General features: G+C 50.1%; 1 protein-coding gene across 2 annotated transcripts in view; it reads left to right on the forward strand.

Moving 5' to 3' along the window:
* The first annotated feature begins 11,147 nt into the window (after positions 1-11,147).
* Positions 11,148-22,989, forward strand: part of MYH16 (myosin heavy chain 16) — a 64,027-nt gene continuing 52,185 nt past the window's right edge. The window contains exons 1-9 of one of the 2 annotated variants that reach the window (XM_075899678.1): positions 11,149-11,353; positions 11,689-11,775; positions 14,432-14,709; positions 15,894-16,037; positions 17,229-17,385; positions 18,153-18,180; positions 19,895-19,991; positions 20,672-20,764; positions 22,295-22,358. In XM_075899678.1, the coding sequence (XP_075755793.1) occupies positions 14,500-14,709; positions 15,894-16,037; positions 17,229-17,385; positions 18,153-18,180; positions 19,895-19,991; positions 20,672-20,764; positions 22,295-22,358 (793 nt within the window). In that variant the 5' untranslated portion in view covers positions 11,149-11,353; positions 11,689-11,775; positions 14,432-14,499. Of the gene's footprint in view, positions 11,354-11,688; positions 11,776-14,431; positions 14,710-15,893; positions 16,038-17,228; positions 17,386-18,152; positions 18,181-19,894; positions 19,992-20,671; positions 20,765-22,294; positions 22,359-22,989 lie in introns of both variants that reach the window. The other variant, XM_075899679.1, reaches the window with a different exon arrangement.

Here is a 22,989-nt window from a genome sequence, read left to right on the forward strand (position 1 = left end):
CTGATTATGTTACAATTAGTGAATACCAAGAAATTTACATGATCAGATGTCAGCCTGTGTGATATCGCTTTTATTCTTCATCCCAGAATATCTTAGCCGAAGCTGACTCAGGACTCTCAGTGCAGCTGATAAATATAATAATGCACATCATAATATAATTAGTAACAACAAGTTACACAAGACTATGTGAACAGGAGAATCTGTTCCTTTGTGGGGGGTTTTCAAGGCATGGGGCTTTAGGCCAACTGTCTTTAACAGTCTCTTCTCTGCCAAGAATGGGAGTATTCACTCAGAAATGTAGGAGTTTGAATGTTTCATTGATATTATACAATGGGACCTATATTTATTGGTGAGGAGAAACAGCAGAGTTGTGAATTTTGTGATCTTCACTGAGAAGGGAATTGCTCCACTGGCAAACAGACAGCTCAGGTCGGATCCAAAAGTCTCAAGCCATTTTGGAGTCTCTTGGTTTTTGTTAACACTGGGGGCATGGTTATCCCGTCAGTCACACACGCTAAAGCCAAGGGGAGCTGCAGGCATGACACCGACAAAGTAATTGAGCCCCAGAAGTTCCAACGCCAGCACTGCTTGAATGGAACTGGTGGGAGTCCTTTAGCACTTGCCAAATGCAGCTGCTAATGTCCGTTAGCCAGGCAATAGAAGTGCACATCTTAGAAAGCCTGCTCAGTCCTAGAGGAATTGTAACGCCACACTAGACGGAACATTAAGGAACTAATTTTATCCTCTTAAACTTCATCCTTTCCTCCATCTCTGAGGGTATCATATTCAGTTTGGTATATTGTTATTTAAAGGTAGCTCTAGTAATTAGTCATATCTGATGCTATTGCAGGAGGCTGAGGGTACGTCTACACAGCAGTGTTATTTTGGAATAACTGATATTATTCTGAAACAACATAGTGCGCATCTAAACAACAAGACTTTGTTTCGAAATAATGTTGAGCTGGAGGACTTCTTACTCTGACTCCTAGTAACCCTCATTTAATGAGGAATAAGGGAAGTTGAAGGAAGAGTGTTCTTCCTTCGACTTCCTGCTGTGTAGACCACGCCAAAAGCAGAGTTAAGCTATTTTGACTTCAGCTACACAATTGACGTAGCTGAATTATGTAGCTTAATTTGACTTTAGCCCTGCCGTGTAGATGTGCCCTAATTTGCGGAAGTAGAATAACTGAACTCCTTGATTCTTAACAGATTTTGTTTTCTAAAGGAATAAAACAGCAGGATTCAGTAATATTAATCTGTAGTTTGGTCTCAGGATCTTGTCTGTGCCACAGATATTTGGATGTGTTCAAACAGGCAGAACAGCTGACAGGAAAAGCAAAACACTGCAATGGGCTGTCTCAGAATTCAAGAGGAATCCCATACATGGGGAATTGGGGGGAGGAACTATTTAAACATCTGAACATCCCACGCAACTTTCCCCCCTCAAAACATTACCATTCCGGGGGAATAAATCACTCATTAAAAGAAAGGGGAAATGGTCAATTCAAATGGGAGGGGGAAACACAGGAAAATATCAGAAAACATCCCAAAGCATGGATTGCAGAACTTTGGCAGCCTAAAAAAAGCCCTGCAGATGCCATTTTGCTGTCAGGGGTTCAGTGTGCAATTTCAGTAGATGCCCATGAACTCCTCATCCTCTTCCACTGCCTAAATACAGATTAAAGTGCTACATAGTCCTCTTTTTTGTTTTAAATACGGATAGTGTTCGTATAGATGGGGCAGTCCAGCCATGAAGACTCCTTCTCTTTGGAGGAGCGGGTGGCAGGTTGCAGCCTTGCACAAAGTTTTGGCCTGTGCTAGGAACACAGTGCTGTGCGCAGGGCCCAGTCTTGAACCACTGAAGTCAGTGGGAGTTTTGACATAACCTTCACAGGGAGAAGAAGCAGGGTTGCTACCATGTCATGCTGGCAGTGAGGCGAAACTGTTGCACTAGTTCACAACTGGTTTGATGAGGCAGGCATGAGAGATCCAGGGCCAAATGGTGTGCCAACACCCTGTAAAAACCCTCTTCCTTCAGGGATAGAGTGGATCCACCCTCACCCGCCCTCCGCTGCCTCTGAGAGGCAGCAGAGAGGGGTGCATGTAACCATTAGGATTAACCAATGAGCCCAGGCTAACTGGTTAATTGTGGAAACGGGTACATGCTAACATCATTACAGGCAGTCCCCGGGTTACGTACAAGATAGGGACTGTAGGTTTGTTCTTAAGTTGAATTTGTATGTAAGTCGGAACTGGTACATATTGTAGGGGAAACTCTAGCCAAACATATCTCCAGAGCTCAGTTTTATTCTCCCACACCTCACTTCCCTCAGTCCTTTATTCTCAAGCTGAGGTGTCTGCTGAGAAAAGCCGCTCCACGTCTCCCTGGTCTGCTGGGAGGAGTGCTAGCTTTGCGTCTCCCTGATCTGCTGGGGGGAAGCAGCTGGTGCGGGGTTGCCTCACCCCGTTTGTAAGTAGGGATCCGATGTAAGTCGGATCCATGTAACCCGGGGACTGCCTGTACTTTGGATGCTGCTATAATCTAAATATCAAGTACGAACAAGGATTTTCAAAGGGGCCTGAAAGTCAATGGGAACGTACCTCCCTTAGGAGTTTTCGAAAATTGCAACCAAGGCTAGGAAGTTATTGGGGGTGAGTGGGAAGAGATTTCTTATGGTTAGCATTTATATTCAAGAAGTGCTGCAAACTCTCCCAGGCCTTCTAAAAAGGCACCAACAGAAGACTGGAAATATCGCTCCTCCCCCTGTTCCTAGCTGCTCTTGGCTAACACTAATTCTGCGCTAAGCCTGAGGATACTACCCATGTCTGTTTCAGCATTTCCAATCTCATACACACTGATTTAGTAATGAGGTTCCGGGCAACAGTAATTACATTCCTTGTGCTGTATCCACACTGTCACTTCACTGCTCAGATGTCTCTTCAGATTTGGATAGGATCTCTGATGTGCATGACGTGCTGAGCCTCTTTGGATGAGCTAATTGAATAGTTCTTCACACCCGAATAGCCCTTGGGCACCACCACCTTGCCACTTGCTGGAAGAGCATCTCAGCTAAGTATCCAGCCAGGCCACACTCATTCACAGCTAATTGATTTTAAACAGCGCTTTTGTGTTCATTGGTTTACTAATTCTCAGATTTGTTTCTAGCATGGAGTGAACCAAAGGATATGAGTGTGGATTCTCCCTCCTTCACCCCATCAGCTCCAACCAAAGCTTGGGTTACACTCGCAGCTATAAGCTCTGTAGCTAAGCCGATTGATTTAATTCAGCTTCCCTGGATCCAGACCCCGAGACTCGGGGCTCCCCCTCAGCATTGGGGAGCCTGTGTTGGTGCTTCAGCTCCACCGCTATTCCCCCGTAGGGCTGGAGCACAAAAAATCTACTAGCCTGGGCCCGCCTAAGCTCTGGTGTGCAAGGGAAATGCAGTAGCGTCTTTGTCCTTCTCAGTCGGGGGCCAGGAAAGTAAAGGGCTTTTTTCTGTTTTTTTTTGCTTCGTGCTTGTGTGCAGCCCTCAACTGATTTGTCTGTGGGTCAGTGGCTCCCAGCCCAAAAAAAGATCATAGCGTCATAGGGTTGGAAGAGACCACAGGAGGTCATCGAGTCCAACCCCCTGCTAAAAGCAGGAAACTGGAAGCCAGGAACCCGCAAGATCACCCAGCATGTCAGTGGCAGAGCTGGGAATAGAATCCCAGCTTTCCTGCGTCCCAGTCCAGTGCCCTATCTCTTACGCCAAACTGCCTCGCAAATTTCTGCGACTCCTAGTTCTCCATCCTGGATTTAATGAAGCGATTTCCAGTGAGTAGGGGTAGCTATGTTGGTGGGAGAAGCTCTCCTGCCTATAAAGTGCTATCCACACTGCTGCTTCGGTTGGTGTAACTTACGTTGCTCAGGCTATGTCTGCACTACAAGGTGTTTGCACAAGGAAATCGGCAGAACAGAGGGCTTTTTGCGGTGTAGGTATACCTCCTTCTACAAGGCATAACTCCTTTTTGCCCTACAGCTCTTGCGCAAAAAGGCATGTGTGGACACGCCACTGGGGTTTCTTGCGCAAAAAGAGCCTATCAGAAAAAGCACAGGTGCTCTGATGGCCATTCACAGAACGGCTATCAGAGCTTTCTTGTACAAGAGCATCCATGCAACGTGGATGCTCTCTTGCGCAAAAGCACATCACAAAAGGTGTGGATGCGCTTTTGCACAGGAAGTTTTTGCGCAAGAACTCTCCAGCAGGTGGAACACACCGCACAGCACGGGGCAGCTGGACTCGGGTTGGCGGCATGCATGCTAAGCGACAGATTGGGGTTCTTCCTCTTTTGCTTCTGCTCTGAAAACACGTGTTAAATTTCCATTAATCAGCTAATTGAGTAGTTGATGGAATTTCCATTGACTATTCGATTAGTCAATAAGGGGGGTGCTTTCTATCCCACTGCGCTGCTGCCTTTGACATGTACAAGAGCTGCCTGCGGCTCTTGTACATTTGAAAGGAAGAGGCACAGCAGTCAGGACCCCATGGCTGCTCCACTACGTATGATGAAGTGGGCAATACTTTTTGCCCGGGGGCCACTTCAGAAATTTCAAAAGGTGCGGGGAAAGGACACTGGCGTGCTTCCCCACCCACAGACCCTGATTGGTCTGTTCCTGATTGGTCTGGGGGTGGGAGAAGCGCACAAAGTCTTTGCCCCCAGTAAACTGCTTTTAGGTACCCATGCCCCTGATTGGCCTAGGGGTGGGAGGAGCATGCAAAGTCTCCTCCCACCCTGCCCCCATCCTGCAAGGAGTGTGTGGCACTTAGAAGCACCGCACCCCTCACAGGGTGGGAGGAGACTTCTTGCACACACACACACACACCCAGGCCAATCAGGGCTTTGGGGCAAGGGGAGTTCATGAAGTCTCCTCCTGCCCTGCCACAAGCGTACAGTGCTTAGAAGCACCGCATACCCCTTGCAGGGCAGGGGCAGTGTTGGAGTAAGAGTTTTATATCTTTTTATAATTGCATTTTAGATTTAATAGTGTAGTCATGTAATGTAACACACTGAACATTTTATCAATGAAGTCCGTTAGTTAAATATACATTTCTTTGTTTTAAAGTTTAGTAAGTAAAGAGACAGGGTTTTGGTATTGTGTCTCTGTTAATGAGATTAGAAATACTGAAGGCCCAGGCCTTCAATATGAATTGTTTTGATTATGGTTTAATTTACAATGCATTTTGCTTTTTATAAGCACTGCTATTTGCATACCTTTGAAGGTCTCTGTGAGAAAGACTGTTTGTGTGAATGAGAAATGTATCATCATAAAGATAAGGTGTGAAGGTCGGTGTCGGAGCCAGATGGCCAGGAAAGGAGGGAGTACTCGGGTGAAGACAGACTGTAAAGATAGACTCATCAGTGTCAGAAGAGCCATCAGTGCGTACCCATGGTCAGGGATTGGCAGAACTGATGGCTTTAAAGGTGAAGGGTGGGCACCCCAAAAAAAACCTGATTAAATCCAGGACAGGATGATTTTCTCGGAGATGTTTGGAACGTCCATATCAAAAGATAACAGTGACCGGTCACAGACTGACACAGGAAAATCCATAGAGGAAAGGATTATAAAAGCACGGTGCTTTGCCATGGAACTTTGGGTTCGTCTTGCCACCAACTCCAGGAGAGCATTGGATCGCTACCGACAAAGCCCAGCTCCCTCTCTGTGATCGATCTGGTTGGCCACTAGATTGATCCAGACTCTGGACTGGTAACTATAGCATTGTCTGGCGGGACTGTGTGGCTGTGTCTAGCCTGGCCAGTTTTTCCAGAAAATCAGCCGCTTTTCTGGAAAAACTTGCCAGCTGTCTACACTGGCCGCTTGAATTTCCGCAAAAGCACTGACTTCCTACTGTGAGAAATCAGTGCTTCTTGCAGAAATACTATTCTGCTCCCGTTCAGGCAAAAGTCCCTTTTGCGCAAAAGGGCTGGTGTAGACAGCTCAGATTTGTTTTCCGCAAAAAAGCACCGTTCGCGAAAATGGCGATTGGGGCTTTTTTGCGGAAAAGCGTGTCTAGATTGGCACGGACGCTTTTCCGCAAAAAGTGCTTTTGCAGAAAAGCGTCCATGCCAATCTAGACACTGTTCCGAAAATGCTTTTAACGGAAAACTTTTCCATTAAAAGCTTTTCCGGAAAATCATGCCAATCTAGATGCAGCCTGTGTATATGGTGTTTGTGTGCAAGTGAGTGACTGAAAAGCATATGCTACAGTTGTATTCTCAATAAATGCAGTGTACTGCCTTTTCCCCTATAAAAGATCTCCTGTGCTTTGTTTAAGCATAACAGCAGGGCGGGAGGAGATTTCGCTCACTTCCCTCCCATCCCCAGACCCTGATTGGGCTGGGAGCGGGACTGGGGGAGCATGCAAAGACTCTCACTCCCTGCCCTCTGGTGCGCAGTGCTTAGAATCAACTGCCAGGGCTGACTAAGTGCTTGTCACAGGGTCACACGCTCCGCACCCCCTTTGGGAGGGGAAATATGGCCAGCGGCCAAGTCTGTATCACCCTGTTTGGGGTGTAACAGTGGCCTCAGAGTCAAGTCTGTGCTGCCCCCTGGCTGAGGATAAGCGTGGCCCAGCAGCCGCGCCTTTACTGCCCCTGCCCAGGAGTAAATATGGCCTAGTGGCTGAGTTGATATTGCATCCACATGGCTCTCCACTAGGGGTATCAGGGTATGGGGGCCCAGGCCCTCCCTCTCCACCAGGCCCCAGCCCAAAGCCGGTGCCTTCTCCTACGCTCCAACCCCCTGTCTCCCCCCCATACTCTGGGACTCTCGGCTCCTCCCCAAGTCCAGAACTCCTCTCTTGTGCCCCAAACCCCTCATCCCTGCCCCCAACCCAGAGCCTGCACCCCCAGCTGGAGCCTTCACCCCCTGAGCCAGCCTGGTGAAAATGAGGGAGCAAGTGGGGGGCAGTGGGGTGGAGTGAGTGGGGGCAGGGCTTGGTTAAAGGGTGGGGCCTGGGTGAGGGGGGATGGGCTGTGGGTGCGACAAAGGGGTCTGGTTCTGTGTGAGGAGAAAAGTGGCAATGCTATTTTGGGCACTGCACAGGCACCAGGCTAGGACAGAGCCAGCTTTGGGCCCTGGGCAGGCCTAGAGCTGACTGGGGTCCTGGACTAGAGTTAGGATTGTGGCCTGCAGAGGGTCCAACCCAGGGTAAGGGTTAGACCCCTAATTGCCCCCGTAGTGGGATTTGAAAGTGCTCAGCACCATGCAGGATCAGACCCAGGGTGCCAGGCAAAGACGTCTTTGCCCTTGTTTGGTTAGAGTCGTGGCTGGCTGCCTCCTCAGCGCAGGCCCTACCCTACCATCCTCATGGGAAGACAGCAATCCTCCTCAAGGCAGCCAACGGACAACAGCTGAGAATGAAGCTAACACATTTAGCTGGAGGATCAGCATTATTTTTTTTAAATGATTAATAAATGCAAAAAACATCCTAGCATCTCTCGGGGCTGCTCTTAATATAACCGTGGGCTGCAAACACATCCCCCTCTCATCCCATGCTCCCAAAGCAGCAGCCACCATAGGTCAGTTTGCTGAACCCCAGTGAATGTAACAGCCAGCATCTGAAAGGGAGCTCCCATCTACCTCAGGGCTTGTCTTTTTGGCCTATTTGGGCTTGCTGTTATGCTATCTTCTCTTCTGCCTTACTCTTTATGGGCTGGATTCTCCAGGAAGAAGTAGTCTAAATTATATGGCTTTGTACCCCGGGAATATGTCTGCGCTGTAAAAAACCCACCATATCAATAAGTCTCTGAGCCTGGGTTAACTGACTTGGATACATGCTACAAGGAAAAACCAGCAGTGGAGACATTCCCGTTTGGGTCGGAGCCTGGGCTCTGAAATCCAGCGAGGGGGTGGGTCTCTGGGCTCGGATGGGAACATCTGCCCCAGTGTTCCCTGTAAGCTGTATGCTTGTGCTCAGGAGAGATTCAAATGCCACCCAGCTGATAAACAGAGCATTCATGGCTAGGTTTTTGTTTCTACTGGTGGAGTATATTTGCACATGCCTGAGTGCACAGGAAAAAATTATTCTGCACATGGATGGAAAAGATTAGAGAGAATGTTGATCTGCAATGCTGCTTTTAGCTCCCGAATGCAAATCCAAGTCAGCTGACCTGAGCTCTGGGATTCACTGTCACTGCTTATGTCCCCATCACCCAAATATCTGGGCATCTCTCCAGCACCAATGCACACAGCCTCACAACTGCCTGGGGAGGCAGGGCACTCGAACCACTGTCCCTCGTGTCTAAGATGAGGACTCTCACTACTGGACAGTTTTCCTCTCTCCCGTGTGGCTTCAGCATCTCTCAGGTGGGGCTACCTAACACCCTCCTCCAAAGGCAACCATTTTGCCACAGAGTGATCCAGGCAGGGCCTAGATCTTTTATGTTCTGTAAAGAATCGTCAAAACCAGTTTTCTATAATATATAAATAGAGGATGGGGAGTGCAGGAGCCAGATCATGGGGTGGTGCGTGTAGTAGTCAGGGCAGGAGTGGGGTGGGCTCAGGGCAGGAGGTTGGGTATGAGGTGGGCTTAGGGCAGGATGTGGATGGGCTGCCAGGGGCACCTGGAGCCACCTGAGACCGCACTGTCTGCCCAGTGGTGGCTCCCTGGGGTCACCCACAGTGGCAGAGGCCACAATGCCTGGACAGCAGTAGCTCCCTGGGGCTGACAGGGGTCACGCTGGTTGGCCAGAACCAGAGGCTGTGGTGCCTGCCTGGAAGCAGCTCCCTAGTCACCCTCCATGGTGGCAGGGGCTGTGGTGTCCAGCCAGCGGCAGCTCCCTAGAGCTTTGGTAACAGCATTTTGGATCTTTGGTAATGTTATCACATGCCTGCAACATCACAGGCTCCTTTCCCGCAGACTCCTGTTGGCTCGGGAGGAGGATGAGCCTGTGTCCAGGTGCATTTGGCCTGTTGACTGAATCCCTTGGTCATTTCTAGTCAATCTCATCCAGACCAACAGGGAGTTTGTAATTTGCTGGGAAAAGCAGAGGAATAAGGACTTGTAGGAAGGTCTGTAGATATAATTGACCATCCTTGCCATCCTTCCTCACGGTGCAACCAAGGGCATTTCAATCTGGGCTCTTTCCAAGTACGTGGCTAGCAGGGATAAAAGTCACCTCTGGCTGGGGAGGCTTTGGAAGCACTCTTAGGGTACGTCTAAACTACATGCCTCCGTCGACGGAGGCATGTAGATTAGACAGATCGGCAGAGGGAAATGAAGCCGCGATTAAAATAATCGCGGCTTCATTTAAATTTAAATGGCTGCCCCGCTCTGCCGATCAGCTGTTTGTCGGTAGATTGGGGCAGTCTGGACGCGCCGCGTTGACAAAGAAGCCTTTCTTGATCAGCACAGGTTTGCCTCGTGAAACCAGGTTTACCTGTGCCGATCAAGAAAGGCTTCTTTGTCGACACGGCACGTCCAGACTGCCCCGATCTGCTGACAAACAGCTAATCGGCAGAGCGGGGCAGCCATTTAAATTTAAATGAAGCCGCGATTATTTTAATCGCGGCTTCATTTCCCTCTGCCGATCTGTCTAATCTACATGCCTCCGTCGACGGAGGCAGGTAGTCTAGACACACCCAGAGAGAGGCACAAACCTTGGAAGTGAGGAACATCCCGCATCTCCCTTTGAATTCCAACCATGCAATTGCTAAAGATTGTGCAGTGTGTGCTGCTGTCTCTAGGGTTGCCAGGTGTCCAGTTTTGAACCGGACAGTCCAGTATTTGAGCTTTCTGTTCGGGAAACAAATTGAGAAAATAGAAATGTCCGGTCATTTCTAAATAAGATGGAATGTAGAATGTAGATTGTGATGTAATGGAATGAGATGGAATGTAGAATGTAGATTGTGATGTAATGGAATGAGATGGAATGTAGATTGTGATGTAATGTCAAGTGTGTCCGGTATTTTTGTTGAAATCATCTGGCAACTCTAGCTGTCTCTCAGCCTGGTCTTGAGCAGCCTCAACTCCCACTAGCTTTGAGGCAGGGCTGGATTACCCAATAGGCAGACTAAGCACTGTACGAGGTTCCCCTCGTCCCCTAGTACTCCTCTCCCGGTTTCCCTGGAACAAACCCACTTAGTCTGATCAGTGTCTATAAGTTTATTACACTTAAGTCGCGTTATAGACGCGCCGGGGCGAATTATCCCCTGCCCCGATTAGCGTCGACTGATATGCCGGCCCACTGGAGGGGGAAAGGGGGTTCGGGCCCGCCCTCGCTCCGAACCCCGGCCCAGGGCCCTAAGGTTTGGACCTTGGTCCGAACTATCGGAGGGGGTCGGAAAACCCCTAAACTCCCCCGCTCTCGGGGTCCACTCCCCCGCCCTGGGCCACTTCTTCCCCCCTGTGTTTCCTACCGGGGGTCAGAGGACCCCGGGGTTATGCCTCACCCCAAGGCCTCCAAAGTTTCTGGCCTCCTTGCCGCCGACTCCCTTTGCCGTTCGCCCGGGAGCCTCCCCCCCTGGCTGGCCCGGCTCCTTCATTTGAATCGCCCGCCCGGATGACGTCCCCTCCGACGTCATCTCCTCGCGCCCCTTCCGGGTCGCCTGGGGGTGACATCCCTGGTGACGTCACTACCCCAGGCCCCTGGCCACTCCGGCGTTGTCCTTCTGCCCTGCCACCCATTACCGGCCCCGGCGCTCCCTGCCCGAGACTCTCCGCAGCGACCTGTGCCCGTGCCGCCCCGCCCCCGTCCTCCGAACACAGCGGGGACCACGGGGCTTCCGGAGGGGGCGGGTCCAACCCGCCACAAGTACGTGTTTAGGGCACCAGCAAAGCAGGGGAACCAAAAAAAAAATAGAGAGATTTTACAGTATAGTATTGTTCTTATTTTGAATTACATATGGGGGGGCACCATAATCTTTTCAGTGCTTAGGGCCTCTAAAGATCTTAATCCGGCCCTGCTTTGAGGGAACCATGAGCCCCTTCCACAGCAGGGCCTGTATTCCTGAAAAAACAGTCTGCGGGTAAGTCCCTCTCATTAGAGGGAAACATTCTGCCGACATCGTGGGAGTTACATTTGGCCCCCAAATGTCTGCTGATTCTTGGTTGGATGAATTTGTGCCTGTTTATGATTAACCAGCTTGGCTTAAAACCTCCCTTTCTAGCCATATTGTTCAGGCGTCTCCTGTGATTTCTGCTCTTTGATTCAGCGTTTGATATTATTCACCAAACACGCTCAGTCACTCTCTGTAGTTCAGAGAAGATTTTCATCACAAATGTACGGACTAAAAACGGTTTTCAAGAGGAGGCTTCATGCTGTCAAAACCGATAGCACCGTTTGAGAAGGAGCAGCGTGACTGGCACCCCAGGTACCTTTCAGCCGGACACACCTGCTTCACACCGATCACTTACCCACGCTGGCGAAATGCTTGCCCGTCACCAGGCAGGAAAGACATGGCTGAAGTTGTGCCTTTGAAAGAAAAAGTCATTAGGCAGCCGTTCTATTTCAGCACTGGGTCCCTGGGCTCATGCACTTGAGTTGGTAAGATGCCCTATAAGGACAAGAAAGGGAAGGAGAATTCCCTAAGAAACAGGGCATGAATTGATCTCTCCTGAGGGACATGAGCTTTGGCCAATCAGGTTTGCAATAATGTGGCCAGCTGAGCTTGTGTCTCATCCATGCGCTGTTATTTTTTTGTAAAAGGAAATGCTGGCTCAGGCCCTTTGGATGGGTATAAGAGAAGCTGGCCAGCCCCTTGTAGACACGCAACGTCTTCCAGCACTGTCTGTGGTAGGTACTTGCCGTGTGTGACTGTCGGGGAGAGAAATATTGTGGAGATTTGCTGTGATTCATGCAGCTGTACAGGGCAGGAATTGGAAGTGGAGGCAGGGCAGGGGAGGGGGGTGGACTGCCAGGCTATGAGAAGAAATAGCTACCCCTCTAACATAGCCAGCATGGGTTTGTTTTCATTGTGTTTTATGCCGGAGGGACTTGAACTCACAGCTAGTTTTCTATTATACTTGTTAAATCAACTGAAGCCTTGGACAAGCAAACCTCAGAATTTTAACAAGTGAGAGCCTGCTCTGAAGACTGATTGATGATAACAGATTCCTTTGGATCAGGTCTTTAGAGAGGCAGTTTGAGACAGTCAAAGTAACCTCCTTGACATTGTACTTGTTTTTTAATGATTGACTTAATTTTATACATCACCCAATGAGACATGTTATACACTAGCTAGACCAGAGAGGGGTGTATCTGGGCATCTGGGATGGCTGTACTACGTGTGACTTTTGGCAAGAATTTTGTGCATTCTTTCAAAAATGTCCCCAGCTTCTGGATGCCTCCATTTTGGGGGTCCCCAAATAAGAACAGCCAGACTGGGTCAGACCAACAGTCCATCTAACCCAGTATCCTGTGTGCCAACAGTGGCTAATGCCAGATGCCCCAGAGGGAGGGAACACAACTGGTAATCCTCACATGATCCCTCTCCTGTCACAGATATTCAGACACACAGAGGCTAGGGACACCGTTCCTACCCATCCTGGCTAATAGCCATTGATGGATCTAACCTCCACAAATCTATCTAACTCCTTTTTGAACCCTGTTAAAGTCCTAGCCTTCACCACATCCTCTGGCAAGGAGTTCCACAGGTTGACTGTGTGCTGAGTGAAGAAAAAATTCCTTTTATTTTAAACCTGCGTTTACTCTTGTTTAACATTATCTCAGTTCACAAGTGAGTCTGTTGATTTCAGTAGGATCTCTGGTGGAATAAGGTGCAGTTTTTGGGGGACAATGGGGAGCAAAATCTGGCTTTAGATAACAATTTTGAATCTGTCAATAAAAGCTATCGAAATTCAGCAAGATCTTCAGATTTAGCTGCATACTGTGCAAAGGAAAATGTTGAGCTATACTCCCTTGCTGAACCTCTTCCACTCCTTTGTCTCTGATGGCTTGACCAGCCGCTGAAATACACAGAGGAAAATGCTCCCTTCAGGCTTTGTGGGTGAAAGTCATCTGTTGAAGTCAGTGGCATTACATCAGGGACTTGTTTGCACCCCCTTCCCCCCCTGCACTCCCACCCAGAGCCTTCCTTCTAGCTTCCAGCGACTGGAGAAGCAGTATGGCCACATCGGTGCGCTTGTCGGAGTTTTTTTAGACCCTTCAGATCTTGAGTGAGCATTGGGGAAATTGAGATCCCCAATGGGACCCCAACCAGGATCTCTCTCCGTGTAGCGCCGATCTATTCTGAGAGAGCAACAGGCTGCAGCCCAAGCAGCATCTTCTAAATGCAGCAACAGCTGGCAGACAGAGTCAGCTGCCTTTCGCCTTGGGGTTCCCTCTGTCCCCCTCCTCCCTGCACCCCATCTTAGCAGCTACTTCTGCTGCCACCCCATGGCTCAATCACACAGTGAAACACTGCTCTGGGTTATGCACCTGCTGCCCCCACAGCGTCAAGGAGGCTGCAGAGATGGCACAGAGAGCAGCGCTTGGCTCTTAGTCCTTAATGACAAGAGCATCAGGGGACGGGTCCAGGATGTCTCCCGGGGGAAGAGCCCAGAAGGCATGGCCAACCTTTAAGCCACCCTCACACTGGGCTGTGCTGCTCGGTCTGGTGTATCCCCTGCAGGAGAAGCTCTGAAGTCCAGAGCCCACCCTGAATCTCCACAGTATTCAGCAATGCCTGCCCCCAGATGTGCCCCTACATGCCACCAGATTTGGGGCTCGCAAGTACTCTAAGTAGTCCCATGCTCTGCCTGCACCAGAGTGTTCTCCCCTTGCCACAGGACAGGGACTCTTGGAGGACATCTACAACGGTCCCTCAAATTTTTTCCATCCACGTGCAGAATAAATTTTGTTATATGCACCAAGGCATGTACAAATGTGCACCACCAATAGAAACACATGTTGCCAGCTGTGGGAGGCTGTAGGCACTCTGCTAATCAACTGGGAGGTCTCTGAATCTCTCTTGGGCAGCTGCCCAAGCACTCAGTTGAAAGGGAGTACTGGTCATCTACTTCCAGGGCTCAGGCTAAGGGGCTGTTGCATTGCAGAGCAGATGTTTGGGCTCAGGCTACCGCTCAAGCTCTGGGATCCTCCCACCACACAGGGCTCTAGAACCTGGGCTGCAGCCCAGGAAGGAACATCTACCCCACCATTAAACAGCCCCTTCACTCGGGAGCCAGTCAATGAGCACAGGCCCGCTGCAGGATGTTAACAGCTGTGCAGACATTCCCCTGGGGCTTACAGCAATTTGGGTGTGCAGGAGAATTCACCTGTCTAACCTTGGTAACAATCCTCTGGAGCATCATCGTCTCTCGCTGTGTGCTGAGGCGGGGCCCCATTGGATTTAATGGGAGTTACGGAAGCCTGCAGGGGACAGAATAGGGCCCTAGGATTCCCCGCGGTGCTCCTTTCCCCCGACTCTCGATTCTCCCCTCTTTCACAGCCTTGCAGGAAGCCTGCTCCCCACTTCTTTTCCTGTCAGTGTCACCCTCTGCTTGACTCGACACCAAAATGCCTGGTGGCTATAAAGGCGAATGTGGGGACGACATCGATCCCATGCCGTTCCTGAATCCTCCCGAGAAAGAGCGGATAGAGGCCATGAACAAGCCCTATGACATCAAGAAGTCGTGCTGGGTCAAGGACGAGAAGGAGGGCTTCGTTGCCGGGGAGATCCAGTCTGACAAGGGCGACCAAATCGTTGTGAAGACTGTGACCAACCAGGTACCGTCAGCTCTGTGAGCTGGGTGTGAGAATGACAGTAGCTCCCACAGGGCCCCTGTCCTAACATGGCAGCTGCATCACCAGGGTGAACCCCCAGATATGGGCTACAGCAAGCGTGGGCAATAAGCAGCTTGTGGACCACATGTGGTTCACACGGGTTATCCCCTGGCAGGCTGCTGGACACTTTATTTACCTGTGCATCCATAGGTACGGCTGCTTGCAGTGCCCATTGGCCATGGATCGCCGTTCCTGGCCAATAGGAGCTGAGGAAAATGGTGTCCCGGTCTGCGCTGCTTCCTGCAGCTCCCATTGGCCAGAATGGTGATCCCTAGGCAATAGGAGTTGTGAGCAGCCATATCTGCAGCTATGCAGGTAAATAAAGCATCTGGCAGCCCGCCAAGGGCTAACCCTTGCGAACCATGTCCAGCCTGTGTGCCACTTATTGCTCACCCCAGGGCGAGAGGCTGAAATCAATGGAAATCCACTGTAGCCTTTGGCGAGAGGGGGAAAGAGCCAGGCCCAGGAGTTAACTGGCTACATAAGATTAGCCCTGAAGCCAAGCGGGCTACTGGGGCGAGTAAAGATTACCCATGTGTGTAAAGCTTTGCCGGATCAACACGTTGTTAGCCTGAAGCCTCTAGCCTCTGGCAGGCCAACAGGCAGCTCCGCCTGAAAGTGGCATTGGCTGCCTGGCTGGGCTTGAAGCAGAGCTTTGCCGTTGGCTTTGCAGCTCTCGCTGCCTGTAGTTTGGTGGGAAGGGGGCTCATTAACAGTCCGACAACGTTCCACAAGGAAGCCTCTGGGGGCTGGTTCTGATTAGTGTCCCAGGGCTGGATTGGCCACCTGGGCACGAGGCCTGCTATTCCCAGAGCAGATCCAGCCTGGCGAGCAGCAATCCAAGCACCCACCTCCCTGTTCTGCTGACATGCCTGCAGCCGGATCCCAGCTTGGCTGGAAGGCCAGTTTCTATGGGCCATTCCGTCCTGGGCCCTCTGTGCAGAACCTGCCAACAAGGTTCTGTTGACTCTGTGTGTGTGTGTGTTTTGCAAGAGGCCGGATTGATTCCAAGGACCAAATGGCCTCTTCATCCCATTTACCACTTCCCCATAGCTCTGGGTCAGCTATGCTGTTGGAGACAGGACGCAGAACGGCCACACTTACATACTGCTTCCCTCACCCCACAGACCCTCACCATGAAGAAGGATGATGTCCAGCAGATGAACCCGCCTAAGTTCTACCAGGTCAGCGACATGGCCAACATGACCTTCCTGAATGAGGCCAGCGTCTTGGACAACCTGCGCCAGCGGTACAGCCACATGAGGATCTATGTAAGTGGAAGGAGAAGAGGGGACAGCTGAGTAGCATGTGGCAATTAATATGCCCGTGCCAGGCACGTGTGGGTCAGCAATAGTAGCTGATGCCCCTTCGGAGACCCAGAGTCAGAACTGAGTCACAAAACGGAAATCTGGAGGCACTTTCTCCTTTCTGAGTTCCACCCAATTTAAACTCTCCTCCAGGCCTGCTTGGCTCTCACTTGGTTAAAGCAGATTCTGGGGTGCCAGGCAGCCTAGATGCTCACCTCGCCCTCCCTCTGTCTCACCAAATGAAATCAGTCAAGCCACGTCACTGCTCCGTGCCTCAGTTTCCCCACTGGTAAAACAGGACCCTGAATGATGCTTCCCTACAGGTGTTGTGAACACTAGATCATGCCTGTAAAGCCCTTTGAGATCTCTGAGTGCACGGTGCTAGAGGAGCGGCTAGTATGATCAGGCTCTAGAGCAGGGCTGAGCAAGAAGCGGCCCGGGGGCTGGTTCCAGCCCACCTAGCACTTTGATCCAGACTGTGGACTGAATCTGTCTGCTTTCTATTTATATTCTGCTGCCTGTGCCACTGAATTTCCAGGCGGTGGCTCAGGCAGTCGGATCTTATTTAAATGGCTCATGGCTCCCAACGGAGGTGCTACCCCAGCAGGGGCTGGAGCTGCGAGCCCTTTGCTGTGTTTTTAATTTAAAGCCTCTGGCCCCAGACAATTTTGGAAGGAGGCTAGTCCTCAGCCCCGCCCCTTCTTCTCCAGGCCCCGCCTCTTCCGGGAGTGGAGCCAGCCTGTGACCATGTACCAACATTCTTTAAATATCCCCCCCAGTAAAAATTATTGCCCACTCCTGCCCTATGGAGACCTGAAGGATCATCTGAGGCAGAAGCCTCACAATAAACTAGCTCTGTGCTTCCATTTGTGCCCCAAGAAACATCCCTCAAGGAAAAAATGAGTCTTCTCTGAAGAATTATATTGAAAAGATCTCACCTAGAACCAGCGTGAAAGCCCATGCAAGCATCCATTTTTGCCTGAGGCGGGAACCTTGTTTCCTTTCCTCATGGTGGGGAGGCAGGTGCTCAGCAGGGCCTGGCCAAAAGGCACTGGGAGAAGGTCCTGGTGTGGGGTTTTACTCTGATTTGCAAGAAGCTCCTGCTAATGGTTTTTCTCACACTGGCTGATTTGTCTTCTCTGTCTCACCTTCCAGACGTACTCTGGTTTGTTCTGCGTAACCATCAACCCTTACAAGTGGCTGCCAATCTATGGAGCCCGAGTGGCCCAGATGTACAAGGGCAGGAAGCGTACCGAGATGCCTCCTCATCTCTTCTCCATCTCTGACAATGCCTACCATGACATGCTCCAGGGTGAGTGCTAAAGGCAAACTGGCTCCTTCCCTTCTCCCATCTCTGCTCCTCTCCTGACACCACCTGTCTCATGCTGCCCTCCATGCTCTTCTCACATGCAGAGCCCCATCGACAAAACCCCCTCTTCTCTCACAACCTTCCCTTCACACATCCCACTGCAGACCCAGCTTCACCCCTGCTTCCCTTGAGCCTCTACCCTTGTTCATCCCAACCATGGCTGCTTCTGGAGCAATGTTCCCGCTAATCTTTTCCGTCCATGTGTGGAATACATTTTTGTGTGCACCGAGGCACGTGCAAATGTGCACCACCAGGAGAAACGCAAACCTAGCTGTGCATGCGCTGCTAATCAGCTGGGCAGCATTTCAGTCTCTACTGGGTGGCCACACAAGTGCCCAGCTTACAGGGAACACTGCCCAGGAGATCCCTCTGGGGCAGGCTAAAGTTCCCAGCAATGCAAAGTGGGGCTTCACAAGAGTTTTTGGGAGGGGAGAGACTAACCAGATCCCCCCCTCCATATCCAAGTCTCTGGAACACCAGGGAACCCCCCCTCACCAAGGATTGGTTCCTGCACTTGCCCCTTCCTTGCCAACTTCCAGGGTTTAGGCTTTCCTGTGCTGCTGGTGGAAGAAGTGCATGTCGGGGGGCAGAGGGCAGGGAGCAAGGTGCCGCCCCCGAGCCCAGAGTGTGCAGGCCCTGCAAAGCTGGTCCTTTGTTCCCAGGGGATTCTCATTAATCCTCGCTTTCTCCTGTTTGTTGCTCCCCCACAGACCGCGAGAACCAGTCCATGCTGATTACGTGAGTATTCCTTGGGCGTCTTCGGCCAGCCCTCCCCGCTGAGCGAGAGAGGAACAGGGCGCTGTGACAGCAAGTGGAATTAGACTTGGGAGGGACGCTTGTCCAGGGGTTAGAGCAAGGGCTGGCAGTCAGGGAACACTGGTTCTGCTCTTGACCATCCATGACAAAGGCCCAGATTGTCCTCGGGTGGGTGGGGAGCATGGGAGTAGGAGTTTTTCCCCACACTTGCATGCCCTGTGCAAGGACCGGCTGCAGATGCCATCCTTGGGCTTGGGAGGGTGGAGAGTGATGCGGGGGCTGTTCCCCCTGCGGGGCTCTGTTAATTTTTCTGCTGATCCTCTGCAGGTTTAGTGGAGCTAAGTGACATAGCCCCGTTCCCCCCCACACCTCAGTCTGTCTCCTTCCCATGCATGGCTTGGGATGCTCAGAGTCTCTCTGCAGTGCCCAGGGTACCATGCAGCAAACTGGGATGATCCCCACATTGCCAGCATGGACCCTGCACCCAGATTGCCCCTCATGGCCTGTGCCCTGCAGGCACCCTGCCTCAGCCAGCCACATGAACATGTGCACACACGTGCACACACACATGCAGCTCCTCCTCAACTGGGCTTGCTGCCTTCCTTTAAGTCCCTCACCCAGTCAAATAATCAGCCTCTTGATAACTGGGACTAAAAACCCCAAATCCCCGTCTGTGAGGGTATGTCTACACTACCCTCCTAGTTCGAACTAGGAGGGTAATGTATGCATACCGCACTTGCTAATGAAGCCCGGGATTTGAATTTCCCGGGCTTCATTAGCATAAGCGGGGAGCCGCCATTTTTAAATCCCCGCTGCTTCGAACCCCGTGTAGCGTGGCTACACGGGGCTCGAACTAGGTAGTTCGGACTAGGGTGCCTATTCCGAACTACCGGTACACCTCGTTTCACGAGGAGTACCGGTAGTTCGGAATAGGACCCTAGTCCGAACTACCTAGTTCGAGCCCCGTGTAGCCGCGCTACACGGGGTTCGAAGCAGCGGGGATTTAAAAATGGCGGCTCCCCGCTTATGCTAATGAAGCCCGGGAAATTCAAATCCCGGGCTTCATTAGCAAGTGCGGTATGCATACATTACCCCGCTAGTTCGAACTAGCGGGGTAGTGTAGACATACCCTGAGAGAGGGGAGCTTTGCCCCTCCCCCCAATTTTTCTCAGACCCTTAAAGGGACAGTGGTCTATGGCCCTATATCTTTCCCCTGCCTGTCAAGCTACTTCCCCTGGCCATAAATGTCAGAATCCCCTTAAAGACACAGGCTGCTGCTAGCGCACTGTGTGGACCACATGTTGTAAAACTGCAGGGCCATGATGCCAATTCTGCATAATAGTAAAACTCTTGATGATACTGCTGGAAGAATTAACTGCGGGCCTGATTCTCCTCTCATTCACCTACAGTGTTGCACCCCTCCCCTATTCTTGACTTGAATTAAGTTACTCCAATTTTGCCCTGGTGCAAATGAGAGCAAAATCAGCCCTAGTGAGCTGTGTAAGCAACAGGCCATGTCACAGATGCCTTCAGCCTTTCCCTGTGAAAGCCTGGAAGAGTCTGTCCCAGATGGGCTTATGTCTGCAAACTCAGGCAGTGGAAGTGACGTTATTTCTCTCCTGACACAGACCGATCATTTCTTAGCTTTCGCTTGTTTATTTTTACCAACACCTTGTTTCTCTTTTGTTTTATGTAGCGGAGAATCCGGTGCCGGCAAGACTGAGAATACAAAAAAGGTCATTCAGTACTTTGCCAATATCGGCAGCACTGGCAAGCAGGCTGCTGATGGGAAGGTAAGATGCAGGAATGTGGGCATACTGTCGCAACAATAGTTCAGCCACTCTGGCAGCTCCTTAGGCCAGGTCTACAATAGACCCAGCAGCTTGGCTTAAGATATGCAACTCCAGCTCCATAGAACTCTTAGCTGGAGTTGGCTTATCTTCAGTCGAGCTTGGTGGCATCCCAAAGGCGGGAGGCTGACAGGAGCAAACCCATTCTGAGTTTGATTTTGCAGGTCTTAACTAGACATGCTAAATAGAACTCTGGAACATTGATCACAACATTATGTTTAACTGGTTAACCAATTAAATGGGGCAAGCAACCCCCACCTGCTGCAGCTGGGTTGGAGCACCCCTGCCTGCAGCACACTAGGCCAGGCCCACCTCAGGCCCCAAGGGGCTAGAGCAGCCTCTGCCTGTGGCGAGCAGGAGGCTGCCCCAGCCCTACTGTTTGACTGTAGCCAGTAAGCATCACCCGTTAAGGTGATGCTTACTGGTTAACCAGTTAACCTTTCACATCCCTAGAAGAAACTGTTCTTTAAAGAGCTGCAGGAAACATTTGCAATTCAACTCTTTTGTATTTACTTTTCTAGTCAGCGATCCCAGGCTAGAAGGGGGCATTGTGATCATCCTGTCTGACTTCTTGTGTAACAGGCCAGAGAACTGTCCCCAAGTCATTTGTTTTTCTTGTGCAGGGATCCCTGGAAGATCAAATCATCCAGGCTAACCCTGTCCTGGAGGCCTTTGGAAATGCCAAAACTACCAGGAACAACAATTCCTCGCGTTTTGTAAGTACCAAACTCTCTCCTGACTTCAGGTTTATTGGAGGGCTGGGGGAAGGGGCAATTCAATGATTCAAACTGAAAGTGTTGACATAGAAAAAATTCTCTCTAGGAGTAATGCTAATAAAGATAAGCAGAGGGAGGTATATAGCACTTTGCATTTCGGGAGACCATGCGAGCATTAATTACTTGGTGTTGGCTAACATTCCAAATCAAGCTTCATTGCATCCAAGTTCACTAAAACAAGCACAAGAATAGAAAATCAAACGTGGCCAGAAGCTGGGAATGAGCAAAGGGGAGGATCACTTGATGATTTCCTGGTTTGTTCATTCCATTTGAAGCATCTGGCACTGTTGAAAGACAGGACACTGTGTTAGATGGACCATGGGTCTGAGCCATACGGGTGTTCTTATGTATGGTAAGAAATACACACTCATATTAATGATCCATTGTATTAGTGACCCTTAGTGGTCCTAGATCAAATTCAAAATGTGTTACAAATGTTAGCAAATGAACCTGTAGAACATCCCTGTGAAGGGAGTATCATTAACCCTTTCTAAACTGATTGGGCAATTGAGACACCGATTTTTTGATTCAGGAAATCATTGAAGAGCATCATTAAGTGCCCTTGAAAGTCAATGGAGTAGATCTCTGGTGTCCAACCATTTTCTGAAGCAATAGCCGCTATACGGGTTATTCCTATAGCGAACTCACCACACTCAGCCTGCCAAAGAGCCGCATGTGGCTAGTGGCTAGCATGCTGGATACCACAGGGCTGTGTCTAGACTGGCCAGTGTTTCCGCAAAAGCAGCTGCTTTTGCGGAAAAACTTGCCAGCTGTCTACACTGGCCGCTTGAATTTCCGCAAGAACACTGACGATCTCATGTAAAAAATCAGTGCTTCTTGTGGAAATACTATGCTGCTCCCGTTCGGGCAAAAGTCCTTTTGCACAAAAGCTTTTGCGCAAAAGGGCCAGTGTAGACAGCTCAGTTTTGTTTTGCACAAAAAAGCCCCGATTGCGAAAATGGCAATTGGGGCTTTTTTACGTAAAAGTGCATCTAGATTGGTCACGGATGCTTTTGTGCAAAAGTGCTTTTGCTGAAAAGCGTCCGTGCCAATCTAGATGCTCTTTTCCGCAAATGCTTTTAACGGAAAACTTTTCCGTTAAAAACATTTGCGGAAAATCATGCCAGTCTAGACGTAGCCCAGGAATATATGCTAATGTACTTTCCTGAACCAAGGACAAAGAACTTTGTCAAGTGAGAAAGTTCCTAGCTCCCTTTCTTCTGCTCTCCTCAGCATTAGCTTACTTTGGAACTAGAGGAAGGTTCTGTGAAGGTATACTAAGCTATGCAAAAACAAAGGGGTTTTTATAGATTTGATCGAGGAAGTGACTAATTGCCTCTTACTGACTTGTAAATTTGCCTCTGCAGGCTCCTCTGCATGTCCCCTATGATTCCTCAGAGTCTTTCAGCTATTCTCTGTTTTTAGACAGATATCACAATGAATGGCCTCCTCTTTCATTTTCTTATCTAGGGCAAGTTTATCCGAATCCACTTTGGCACCACAGGCAAACTGGCTGGCGCCGACATAGAGAGCTGTAAGTAACCACAATAATTTTGTCCTTTACTTCCTTCCTGATCTGATCCAAAGGCCATGAAAATGAATGGAATCATTCATAGAATCATAGAACACTAGAACTGGAAGGGACCTTGAGAGGTCATCGCGTCCAGTCCCCTGCCCTCATGGCAGGACCAGTACCATTTAGACCATCCCTGATAGATGTCTATCTAATCTGCTCTTAAATATCTCCAGAGATGGAGATTCCACAACCTCCCTAGGCAACTTATTCCAGTGTTTAACCAGCCTGACAGTTAGGAAGTTTTTCCTGGTGTCCAATCTAAACCTCCCTTGCTGCAGTTTAAGCCCATTGCTTCTTGTCCTATCATCAGAGGCTCAGGAGAACAATTTTTCTATTTCCTCCTTGTGACGCTCTTTTAGATATCTGAAAACTGCTATCATATCCCCTCTTAGTCTTCTCCTTTCCAAACTAAACAAGCCCAATTCTTTCAGTCTTCCTTCATAGGTCCTGTTCTCTAGACCTTTAATCATTCTTGTTGTCTTCTCTGGACCTTCGCCAATTTCTCCACAGCTTTCTTGAAATGTGGTGCCCAGAACTGGACACAATACTCCAACTGAGGCCTAAGCAGAAGAACAACTTCTCATGTCTT

This window comes from Pelodiscus sinensis, chromosome 16, assembly GCF_049634645.1.
Source record: "Pelodiscus sinensis isolate JC-2024 chromosome 16, ASM4963464v1, whole genome shotgun sequence".
Classification (NCBI taxonomy): Eukaryota; Metazoa; Chordata; order Testudines; family Trionychidae; genus Pelodiscus; species Pelodiscus sinensis.